The following is a 13,132-nucleotide window of genomic DNA, read 5'->3' as shown; positions in this document are numbered from 1 at the left end:
ATTTTGTCATTTAAAAAAAAAATTGGGTAGGTATATGGAGAGGAAAGGAATGGAGGGTTATGGGCTGAGTGCAGGTAGGTGGGACTAGGTGAGAGTAAGTGTTCGGCACGGACTAGAAGGACCAAGATGGCCTGTTTCTGTGCTGTAATTGTTATATGGTTATAGGTTTATACATAGTAGGGGAATTAAGGGTTATGGGGAAAAGGCAGGTAGATGGAGCTGAGTTTACGGACAGATCAGCCATGCTCCTATTTCTTATGTTCTTATGTTCTCTTTCATATAAATGCTGCCAGGCCTGCTGAGTTCCTCCAGCATTTTGTGTGTGCAGCTTAGATTTCCAGCATTGGCAGATTTTCTCTTGTGACAGGGTATAGGTTTCAAGTGAGAATCAGCAGGCTTGGAAAGGAACATGGAATGCACAACCTGATGGGTGGTGGAGGGAGAGACTGTGCAAACATTTTAGTGATATCTAGATGAGTTCATCAATCACCAAAGCATAGACAGCTGCTGGCCAATGGCAGGAAAATGGAACTCAATGATGGGAACTCAAAGATAGGCAAGGACATTGTGCTCTATCGGTTCCTTGGCTACGTGACTCTATTGCTATTAATAGGACAATATTAATAGCAACAACAGCAGCTATCTCTTACACAGCATTTTCTTGAAGTCATTCATTTTAAAGAAATTTGGTAATATTCAAGCTGCTTCAATACTGGAGTCAAAATCTACCAACATCACTAAAAGCACTGTGGCAATTCTCCTGACCTTACCTCCAAAGCTCTGAACTCACCAGTGACTTAACGATCAGAGAAATACAGGAGTAGCAATGTTCAAGCAGCATAATCAACACCTTCACCCACAAGCCAGATACAACCTGGCCTTGTGGTGAAATTACCCTTCACGATGGCTCAAAAACTTAAAATTAACCATCAAGGAAGAAACATCACCACATAATTCAAGTAGGTAGCCTTCTCCGGGCTAGATATTCTGAATATAAATGAAACATCAACAAAAGCAATAAAATGTGAGCAAAACAAACTGCACAAACATATTCTGCAAGTTTTGGCTGCTGATTCCATCCCACCATAATGCAGTAATGCTGCACAGTGAATTGAAAATGCATTAAATGCTCACCTCTAAGTATTTTTTCTGTTGATGATAGAGATCGATTAATTTTAAGCTGACCTCATACCATTTTTGTTTATCAGAACTGCAAAACAGAACAAAAAGGAATTACATATCTGCCCAATCAAAATGTATTGAGTATCATTAAGCACTTACTTAGCAACTGAAAAGAAGAAATTGCAATTATATTGATTACGAGACCATTAACACGCTGGAGACTGCACACCCAGAGGCTGTCTTCATTGTCGCTGGTGACTTTAATCAAGCGTCACTGATGAAAGTCTCTCCAAAGCTTTGTCAACACATCCAGGTGAGCACTCATGGAGATAAGACACTTGACCACAGTTACACTCCCTTCCACAATGCTTACAAAGCTCTCCTCTGCCCATCTTTTTGAAAATCAGACCACTCTTCAATACTACTTTTGCTGACATACAGGCAGAAGCTGAAACAAGAGGCAGCCTTAGTTAAAACCATCCACTGTTGGTCCAACCAATCCGTCACTATGCTGCAGGACTGCTTCGATGACGTCGACTGAAATTTCTTCTGAAATGAGGATGTCTCTGAGTTCATGGACGGAGTCACATGCTTCATCCAGAAGTGCATCAACGACACTGTCCCCCAGAAGCTGGTCAGGGTCTTCCCGAACCAGTAACCCTGGATCAATAGTTCCGTGCAAGCAGCACTTACTGTGCAACACAGAGCTTACATTGCCGGCAATCAGCTCGAGCTCAAGAAAAGCAGCTACGATCTGTGCAAAGCTATCAAGGCTGTGAAACTACAATACAGGGACAAGATTGAGTCAAGATTCACAACGAATAGCACATGTGACTTGTGGCGAGGGTTGCATACCATCACTGACTTCAAAGCCAAATGTAATGGTGCCGCCAACATTGTGGCCTCTCTCGCAGATGAGCTCAATCGATTCTATGCTCGGTTTGATATCACTAACTCTGAGCCTCCAAGGAATGCCACCGCTACAACCTGCAAGCTGGTCATTACTGAGGCTGGAGTATGAAGAGGATTCCAATCAGTGGACAGTCGCAAGGCTGTGAGACCAGACGGCATCCCAGGGCAACTACTTAGGATGTGCACAGCACAACTGGCAGGTGTGTTTTTAATCTCTCCCTCTCCCAGTATAGAGTGCCCTCCTGCTTCAAATTATCCACCATTGTCCCTGTACCAAAAAAGACCATGGTAACATACCTGAACAACTGGCGCGTTGTCGCACTCACCTCAATAATAAGCAAATGCTTTGAGAGGCTGGTCAAGAATTACGCCTGCAACTTGCTACCACCCAAACTGGACCTCCTACAATTCGCCTACAACAGATAACGCAATAGCTGCTACTCTACATACCATCTTTACACATCTGAAGAAGGATGCTCATGTGAGAATGCTGTTCTTGGACTATAGTTCAGCATTCAACACCATAATTCCATTCAGGCTCGACAAGAAGTTCAGAGACCTCAGCCTTGACCCTGCCTTGTGCAGCTGGATCCTGGACTTCCTGTCAGATCGCCAGCAGGAGGTAAGAGTGGGCTCCCTCACCTCCACCCCTCTAACTCTTAACACAGGAGCCCCTCAGGGCTGTGTACTAAGTCCCCTCCTTTACTCTAATCTGCTAATTAAATTTGCTGATGACACTACATTGATTGGCCTAATCTCAAACAATAAAGAGGTGGACTACAGGGAAGAAGTCATCTCTCTGACACAGTGGTATCAAGAAAACAACCCCTCCCTCAATGTTGCAAAAGTAAAGGAGCAAGTTTTGAATTACAGGAGGAATGGAGATGAGCTAACCTCTATTGACATCAATGCAGCTGTTGAGAGGGTAAACAGCTTTAAGTTCCTCGGCATCCACACCAACAAAGACATAATGTGGTCTATACCAGGCATGGGCAAACTACGGCCCGGGGGCCATATGCGGCCCGTTAAGCTTTTTAATCCGGCCCGCAGAACTTGAAGAAATTATATTAATAAACCTTGAAATCCAAGCTGGCTTTTTTCTCCAGGCAAATTTTGAATAAGTTATTCACTCATTTTCCCACACTAGCCACGCTGGAAGAGGCCGGCGCAAATGTGAAAAAATACAGCGAGTCACTGGATGCGCTGCACAGAGAATTCTGCCGTCGCTTTTCTGATTTTGAAAAAATTGACAAGTCACTTCAGTTGGTGGCCTGTCCCCTGTCACAAGATCCTGAAACAGCACCAGAGGAGCTACAGCTGGAACTGATCGACCTTCAGTCTGACCCCGTCTTAAAAGAGAAGTTCAACTCTCTTAAACTGAATGACTTTTATGCTTCACTTGGTAAAGAGGTGTTTCCAAACCTCCGGAGGACGGCACAGAAGATGCTGGCGTTGTTCGGCTCGACCTATTTGTGCGAACAGGCGTTCAGCGTCATGAACATCAACAAAGCCAGCCACAGATCCAAGTTAACTGACCAACACCTCAGATCCATCCTGAGAATCACCACAACAAAACTAAATCCAGACTTTGATGCGCTGGCTAAAAAGGGAGACCAACAACACTGTTCCCACTGAAATTAAAAATAAGTTTCTTCGTTGTGTTATGTAAAAAATGCATTTGAAAATATTTTTTTCAATAAGCCTTACATGTTACATGTCATTTCTGTTAAGTGATGGACATGAGTAGTGCGCAGGTGCACGTACGTTCTCAAAATAAAAAATGTGCTCCAGATCAAATAACGCGCTCCGCATACTGGCGCGCTGTCACTGTTCTGTCCTTGTGCTGGTCGTTGTTGAGTTTTGGCACAGGGGACAATTGAATAAGAAGGAGCAGGACAAGTAGACCTGCATCTCCTACCGTTTTTGAAATAAAGACAGTCAGGAGGAGAGTGATGATGATAATATCTTGAAGGATAACAGAATTTTCAGTGCTTTAAAATAATAACTATTACTATTAAAAAAAGCTGTATTTTATTCATTTAATTTTCAGTGTTTTAAAAGTCATTTCAATAAATAGCTAAATACCATGGGACTTCAAAGACAGATATTTTGTTGTAATGCATTTGTTCATTTTCAATTGAAATTAAAGCACATGTTTTCTACATATCCCATGATATTTTATTTTCTCTTATGTGTATTACCAAAACACTCCGTCCATCTGCTCCTGGTCCGGCCCCCCTGTCAAATTTTAGAACCCTTTGTGGCCCACAAGTCAAAAAGTTTGCCCACCCCTGGTCTATACACACCAGCTGTGTGGTGAAAAAGGCACAACAGTGCCTCTTTCTCCTCAGATGGTTGAGGAAGTTTGGTATGGGCCCCCAAATCCTAAGAACCTTCTACAGGGGCACAATTGAGAGCATCCTGACCGGCTGCACCACTGCCTAGTATGGGAACTGTACCTCCCTTAATTCTGGGTCTGCGAGTTTTGTTTCTTTTACTTTTTCATGTGTATTTTTTTGCTATCTGGAGAAGACAAATATGAGTTATATTATACATATATACTTTGACAATAAAATGAACCTTGAACCTTGACCTTGAGAGAGGAAAAAAATCTATTATCTGGCAAGATTTATATTTCCAAGAGCATTAAGATTTGGCATAGACAAACAGATATATCTCTTAAACAACTGGACTTATTTTAACTACATGCAAAAGAATTACATTGTTTACCTTTCAAACAGTTCTATTAGCTTCTGATAAACTCCCAAGAGCTCATGTCTGTTATCAGATGTATTATTTTTCTCACACAAATTCTGTAAACCCTGAAAGAACATGAAATTGCATTAGAAACCCTCCTTGGTTTTTATACAAATTAAATCTTAATAGAATTTAACTGAAGAAAACTTGCTCACAATTCTTCTCCCTGAAAGCAAATAAGACTTTTGTTTGGCAGTAATTAGAGAAGATATGATTGTTATCAGGGGAAGGATTAAATTGGTTTGTTATTGTCACACATACTGAGATAGTGAGAAACTTGTCTTGCATACCTTGTAAGAGAGGCAAGAGGGTGGCAATGAAATAAAGCAGACTATTCATCACCCAAGCCCTAATAGGTACAGAATTTCTGTATTTAGACAAAGTAAACCTATCTCCATTTCTGTCATATTAATGGCCAAGATTTTCACTAATGCAAATGAAACCATCCCCAATGCATTTATCATCACAACCTCGAAAGACATATACGTTTTCTTGACTGACCTTCCAAACCTTGGAAAGCTTAGTTTATCCAAATCGTCACTTCCTTCAATGGACCCTACAACATGCTCCACATATCTATCACCTTAGCCAACTCCTCGCAATATTCTCATCCTGATTAATTCAAAATCCTTCTAGATCATTACAGACTGTAGTAAGTCTTTTAATGATTACATGACTAAATTTTATAAAGCACCAAGGTAATGTAACTGCTGTATCTTATAGTTAGAAGCCGAGCTTGTCTCAATTTCTGGATCAATTCCCCCACAAATCCAAATAAGATCATGCACAAAACCAAATATGATCATGTATGGCAAAAATAACAAAACCACACTGCCAACAGTTTGGCAAGAGACAAAAATGGGGCTGCTAAAATTGATTATAGAACCGTTGCATTACATTCTAACTACGTATAAAAGGTAATCAAAATTATAACCTTCTTTCAGCCATGATTCAGTGATGCCTACATCATACATGCCCATCTGCAACTGTACTGTAAATTCATCTACCTTTTTCACCAATCTGCACACATTCAAATATAACACATTCAGTCCTGTGTTCACCCTTTTTGATTTTGTCTGCCTGTTACGTTGCAACTCATCTTATTGATTACAATTTTGCCCTATCAACAGCTCCTCCTCACTACACATTGCCTCTGTTTGTAAACCAGCTAGCTCATCTTTAGCACTATCACCCACCTTTCACATGATACTTCTTGCATTGAAATGTACATAGCTTAGGACACTAGTCACACCCTACTCAACATTTTGATTCCTAACTTTGTCTGAAGTCTTACTAACATTTGCCTCCACAACCTCTCCATTAACTGTTCTGGCTCTCTGGTTCCCATTCCATTGCAACTCTAGTTTAAACATCACTCTGCAGCATTAACAAACCTTCCTGTTAGGATACCAATCCCCCTCCAATTCAGGTGCAAACTGTCAGAGAGCCCAAAATCTTATGCCCTCCCTCCTGCACCAACTCCTTAGCCACGTATTAACCTGTATAATAAGACCATAAGATATAGGAGTAGAATTAGGCCATTTGGCCCACTGAGTCTGCTCTGCCAATAAATAATGGCTGATCATTTTCTCCCCTCCTCAGCCCACTCACTGGCCTTCTGCCCATAACCTCTGATGCTGTATCCAATCAAGAACCTATCAAGCCCTGCCTTAAATACACTTAACGACCTGGCCCCCACAGTTGCGTATGGTAACAAATTCCACAAATTCACCACACTCTGGCCAAAGAAATTTTTCCACATCTGTTTTAAATGGATGCCCCTATGTCCTCTTGTCCTAGACTCCCCCACCATAGGAAACATCCTTTCCTCATCTAATCTGTCTAGGCCTTTCAACACTCAAAAGGTTTCAAAGAGATACCCCCCTCATCCTTTTAAATTCCTGCGAGTACAGACCCAGAGTTATCGAACATTCCTTGTATGTTAACTCTTTCATTTCTGGAATCATCCTTGTGAACCTCCTCTGGACCCTCTCCAATGCCAGCACATCTTTTCTTATGTGAGGAGCCCAAAACTGTTCACAATACTCAAAGTGAGGCTTCACCAGTGCCTTATAAAACTTCAGCATCGCATACTTCTCTTGAATTCAAGACCTCTTGAAATAAATGCTAATATTGCATTTGCCTTCCCTACCAGCAGCTCAGCCTGTAAGTTAACCTTCAGGGTGTTCTGTACAAGGACAAGTCCCTCTGCATCTCAGATTCTTGGATCTTCTCCTTGTTTAGAAAATAGTCTGGACATTTATTTCTACTATCAAAGTGCATGACAATGTATTTTCCAACATTGTACTTCATTTGCCACTTTCTTGCCCATTCTTCTAATCTGTCTAAGTCCTTCTGCAGCCTACCTGATTCCTCACCACCACCTGCTCCTCCACTAATCTTTGTATCATCTACAAAATTGGCAACAAAGCCATAAATTCCATCATCTAAATAATTGATATACAACATATAAAGAAGCAGCCTCAACCCCAAAACCACAGAACACCATTTACCATTGTCACTGGCAGTCAACCAGAAAAGGATCCTTTTATTCCCACTCACTGTCTTCTACAGATCAGCCAATGCTCTAATCATGTTAGTAGCTTTCCTATAATACCATGGGCTCTTAACATTTGTAAGCAGCTCCATGTGTAGCACTTTGTCAAAGGCCTTCTGAAAATCAAAATATACAACACTCACTGCATCCACTTTATCTATCCTACTTGTAATCTCATCTCCCTGGTTCTGGCCACACTAGGATGTGGTACAGGTAGCAATCCTGAGCTCGCAACCTTGGAAGTCTTTCCCTTTAACTTGGCATCTAACTCCCTATCCAGAACCTCATCACTTGTCCTAACCATGTCATTGTTACCTCCATGGGCTACAACCATGGCTTGTTCACCCTCCCACTTGAGAATGCTGAGGACTAGCTGAGATGTCCTGGGCCCCGCACCTGGGAGGTAACACACCATCCTGGAATCTCATTCTCATTCACAGTTCATTCCTCTAACTAACAAATCTGCTATCATCATAACATGCCTTTTCTTCCCCCTTCCCTTCTGAGTCACAGAGCCAGACTCAGTGCTAAGGACCCAATCACTGTGGCTTTACTGTTAGGTCAACCCCCCCCCCCCCCCACCCAAAATAATATGCCTGTCTTTGCGGGGATTGGCCACAGAGGCACTCTGCAATGGCTCCATAATCCCTTTCCCCTTCCTGACTGTCACCTTGTTTCCTGTGTCCTCCACTTGGGTATAACTACCTCTTTGTGTGTCCTATCTATCACCCCTTCAGCCTCCCAAATGATCCGGAGTTCATTCATTCCAGCTCCAATTCCTTAACACGAATTTTTAGAAGTTGCAACTGGATGCACTTATCACTGTTGTAGTCATCAGAGACACTGGAGGTTTCCCTGCCTTCCCACAACCCTCAAGGGGAGGATTCTACTATTCTGCCTGGCACGTTTACTGCTCTAGTTGAGCAGATATAAAATGAAGGGGGAAAAAATAATCTTGGGCTTTCTCTGACTGAAGCTTCTCCTCACTTTTTTAAAAAAGGCAAAAAAAAACCTTCAATATAGACTATATATGTTTACAGAGGGTGTGCAATGCGCTCATATATGTCAGCAAGTATTTTGAAAAAATATTAAAAGGATGTGAACACTATTGACGAGACATTTCATTGCTATTTCCTAATACGAGCAAGGTAAGCTGCTTTCTTCATCTACTATATTATGACACATGAAGGTAACACAATAAATGTTGGGTTGGAAGTTCCAGAAATTAAATGCAGCTACAATGAAGACATCTAAAGTCAAGATGCTGCAAGGCTTTGAGGTGAAGTTCAGGTGGTGTTCCCATGTGCCTTCAGCACATCTCAGTGGCTTTTAGAGCTAGATAGGTATCTTATGGATAGAGGAATCAAGGGATATGGGGACAAGGCAGGAACCGGGTATTGATAGTAGATGATCAGCCATGATCTCAGAATGGCGGTGCAGGCTCGAAGGGCCGAATGGTCTACTTCTGCACCTATTGTCTATTGTCTATATTGTCTTTGCAAATTGCTAACAAGACTGTGTTGGATTCTGTACTGTAATCTTAAATACAGGTCACTCTATTTACATTTTCTCATTTTAGAAAATCCTTTAGTTCTAATTGAGATTTCTCTAAATGTCCTCACCCATTTATAGACATTAATACCAATTTCATATTCCAGTTAGATAGCATCCAACCTGACAGCATAAACATCAATTTCTCCAATTTGTTAATTTCCCCTTTCCCCTTCTTCATTTCCCTGTACTAGCCTCTTATCACCTCCCCCTGATGCCCCTCATCCAGCCATTTACCTTTCCCACTTGTCATCTTCCAGCTTCTTACTTCACCCCACACCCTACTCATCTGGCCTTACCTACCACCTTCTAGATTGTCCTCCTTACTCCCCTCCCCACCTTTTTATTCTGTCCTCTTCCCTATTCCTTTGCAGTCCCGAAGAAAGGTCGCAGCCTGAAATGTCAAATGCTTATTCATTTCCATAGATGCTGCCTGACCTGCTGAGCTCCTCCTGCATTTTAAGTGTGTTACTCAATACCAATTTGTTTACAAAGTGACTGGAAGTATTTCCAATATATTTTAGATAGCTTTGATGGTTTCATTTTAAGAATTGTATCTTTTGTTAAATATATTTGCAACACATTTCAGTTCACATCATTGAATAAATAAACCAATCACAAAACATGTTTTACTGATCATTCACCAGCAACCATGAGTAAAAGGAAAATTTCTAACTTTTTTTAAAATTGCAAGTTTATTGCAATTACCATTTATTTGATAGATGTTGTTCTTGATTAAGACTTTCTGAAAACAAAATGAAGATTCAGTTGAAGCAACACACACAAAATGCTGGAGGAACTCAGCAGGTCAGGCAGCATTTGTAGAAATTAGTAGACAGTCAACATTTTGACCAGGACCCTTCATCAAGACTGGAAAGGAAGGGGGAAGATGCCAGAATAAAGGGGGAGGGGGGAAGGTGGCTAGCTGGAAGGTGATAGGTGAAGCCAGGTGGGTGGGAAAGGTAAAGAGCTGGAGAAGAAGGAATCCGATAGGAGAGGTGAGTGGACCACAGGAGAAAGGGAAGAAGAAGGGGACCAAGGGAGATAGGCAGGTGAGAGGAGGTAAGAGGTCGGAGTGGGGAACAGAAGATGGGGGTTGGGGGTGGAATTTGTTTACTGATATTCATGCCATCAGTTTGGAGGATACACAGGTGTTGCCCATGTTAACATACCCCGGGGGTATCTTGTGACTGTCTTATGACCATGATGTAATTGAGTATCTTGTGAGCATGATGTAATTGTCTTGTGATGGTGGGGTGATGTAATTTTCCCACCAGTGTGAGGTCACATGATGCAACTTTCCCTCCGGTGAGGTCATGTGATGGCATGTTCCAACAGGTATATAAGGGAAAACTCCTGTTGTGATGCAGGGTAGTTCGATTGTTAGTTACTTTTGCTGCGTATTCGTTTCATGACGCAGTTTCATTTTAAAGTGGAGTTTTTACTTTCTATTGAAAGGTGCAAACCGTTGTGCCAGCAGTTAGATAGATAGATAGATACTTTATTCATCCCCATGGGGAAATTCAACTTTCTTCCAATGTCCCATACACTTGTTGTAGCAAAACTAATTACATACAATACTTAACTCAGTAAAAAATATGATATGCATCTAAATCACTATCTCAAAAAGCATTAATAATAGCTTTTAAAAAGTTCTTAAGTCCTGGCGGTAGAATTGTAAAGCCTAATGGCATTGGGGAGTATTGACCTCTTCATCCTGTCTGAGGAGCATTGCATCGATAGTAACCTGTCGCTGAAACTGCTTCTCTGTCTCTGGATGGTGTATTCGCCAGTCACTGCCGATTCTGGTTTGTTGCATCTTTGATTTACCTATACAGTCTAGCATTGGAGAGAGAAGACATTACCAAAGTACAGGAACCCGAAGGATTGAGTAAAGTTGGTGTCATTCAGCGAATTTGTTAAGGATCGACGTTATTGAGTCTTTGTTCAGGAATAGTGGCCTGCATCTGAGATAACCCCTGCAAGATCAGGAAGGGACCTGTACAGATTGGATGGGTTGCACCTGAACTCGAGGGGGAGCAATATCCTTGCTGGTAGGTTTGCTAGCGTGGTTCAAGAAGGTTTAAACTAATTTTCAAGGGGGATGGGACCTGGAGAGATAGAGCAGTGAAAGAAGTGCATGGAGTAAAGCCAGATCTAACATATAGAGAGGCTTTAAGGAAAGAGCAGCAGAATAAAGGGTATAAAGGTCGTAAGGTAGAAGGACTAAAGTGTGTGTACTTCAATGCAAGAAGCATCAGGAACAAAGGTGATGAAGTGAGAGCTTGGATACATACGTGGAATTATGATGTAGTGGCCATTACGGAGAATTGGCTGGCACCAGGGCAGGAATGGATTCTCAATATTCCTGGATTTCAGTGCTTTAAAAAGGATAGAGAGGGGGGGAAAGGGGAGGAGGGGTGGCATTACTGGTCAGGGATATTATTACAGCTGCAGAAAGGGTGGGTAATGTAGCAGGATCCTCTTTTGAGTCAATATGGGTGGAAGTCAGGAACAGGAAGGGAGCAGTTACTCTACTGGGGGTATTCTATAGGCCCCCTGGTAGCAGCAGAGATACCAAGGAGCAGATTGGGAGGCAGATTTTGGAAAGGTGCAAAAATAACAGGGTTGTTATCATGGGTGACTTTAACTTCCCTGATATTGATTGGCACTTGATTAGTTCCAAGAGTTTAGATGGGGCAGAGTTTGTTAAGGGTGTCCAGGATGGATTCCTGTCACAGTATGTTGACAGGCCAACTAGGGGCAATGCCATACTAGATCAAGTATTAGGTAACGAACCGGGTCAGGTCACAGATCTGTCAGTGGGTGAGCATCTGGGGGACAGTAATCACCGCTCCCTGGCCTTTAGCATTATCATGGAAAAGGATAGAATCAGAGAGGACAGGAAAATTTTTAATTGGGGAAGGGCAAATTATGAGGCTATAAGGCTACAACTTGCGGGTGTGAATTGGGATGATGTTTTTGCAGGGAAATGTACTATGGACATGTGGTCGATGTTTAAGGATCTCTTGCATGATGTTAGGGATAAATTTGTCCCGGTGAGGAAGATAAAGAATGGTAGGGTGAAGGAACCATAGGTGAGAGGTGAAGTGGAAAATCTAGTCAGGTGGAAGAAGGCAGCATACGTGAGGTTTAGGAAGCAAGGATCAGATGGGTCTATTGAGGAATATAGGGTAGCAAGAAAGGAGCTTAAGAAGGGGCTGAGAAGAGCAAGAAGGGGGCATGAGAAGGCCTTGGCGAGAAGGGGAAAGGAAAACCCCAAGGCATTCTTCAATTATGTGAAGAACAAAAGGATGACAGGAGTGAAGGTAGGACCGATTAGAGATAAAAGTGGGAAGATGTGCCTGGAGGCTGTGGAATACTTCTCTTCAGTATTCACCAATGAGAGGGAACTTGATGACGGTGAGGACAAGATGAGTGAGGTTGATGTTCTGGAGCATGTTGATATTAAGAGAGAGGAGGTGTTGGAGTTGTTAAAATACATTAGGACAGATAAGTCCCCGGGGCCTGAAGGAATATTCCCCAGGCTGCTCCACGAGGCAAGGGAAGAGATTGCTGAGCCTCTGGCTAGGATCTTTATGACCTCATTGTCCACTGGAATGGTACTGGAGGATTGGAGGGAGGCGAATGTTGTCCCCTTGTTCAAAAAAGGTATTAGGGATAGTCCAGGTAATTATAGACCAGTGAGCCTTACGCCTGTGGTGGGAAAGCTGTTGGAAAAGATTCTTAGAGATAGGATCTATGGGCATTTAGAGAATCATGGTCTGATCAGGGACAATCAGCATGGCTTTGTGAAGGGCAGATCGTGTCTAACAAGCCTAACAGAGTTCTTTGAGGAGGTGACCAGGCATATAGATGAGGGTAGTGTAGTGGATGTGATCTACATGGATTTTAGTAAGGCATTTGACAAGGTTCCACATGGTAGGCTTATTCAGAAAGTCAGAAGGCATGGGATCCAGGGAAGTTGGCCCGTGGATTCAGAATTGGCTTGACTGCAGAAGGCAGAGGGTCGTGGTGGAGGGAGTACATTCAGATTGGAGGGTTGTGACTAGTGGCGTCCCACAAGGATCTGTTCTGGGACCTCTACTTTTTGTGATTTTTATTAACGACCTGGATGTGGGGGTAGAAGAGTGGGTTGGTAAGTTTGCAGACAAAGGTTGGTGGTGTTGTGGATAGTATAGAGGATTGTCGATGATTGCAGAGAGACATTGA

At 42.4% G+C, this 13,132-nt stretch overlaps 1 protein-coding gene across 1 annotated transcript in view; it reads right to left on the bottom strand.

Moving 5' to 3' along the window:
- Positions 1–13,132, bottom strand: part of skic3 (SKI3 subunit of superkiller complex) — a 183,377-nt gene that overhangs the window by 148,934 nt on the left and 21,311 nt on the right. The window contains exons 4-5 of the mRNA XM_073066275.1: positions 4,765–4,856; positions 1,135–1,210 (exon numbers count right to left, since the gene is read on the bottom strand). Coding sequence (XP_072922376.1) covers positions 1,135–1,210; positions 4,765–4,856 — 168 coding nt within the window. The remainder of the gene's footprint in view (positions 1–1,134; positions 1,211–4,764; positions 4,857–13,132) is intronic.

This window comes from Hemitrygon akajei, chromosome 2 (genome assembly GCF_048418815.1).
Source record: "Hemitrygon akajei chromosome 2, sHemAka1.3, whole genome shotgun sequence".
Lineage (NCBI taxonomy): Eukaryota > Metazoa > Chordata > Chondrichthyes > Myliobatiformes > Dasyatidae > Hemitrygon > Hemitrygon akajei.
The sequence above is the reverse complement of the archived record's forward strand: the minus strand, read 5'-3'. Positions and strand labels throughout refer to the sequence as shown.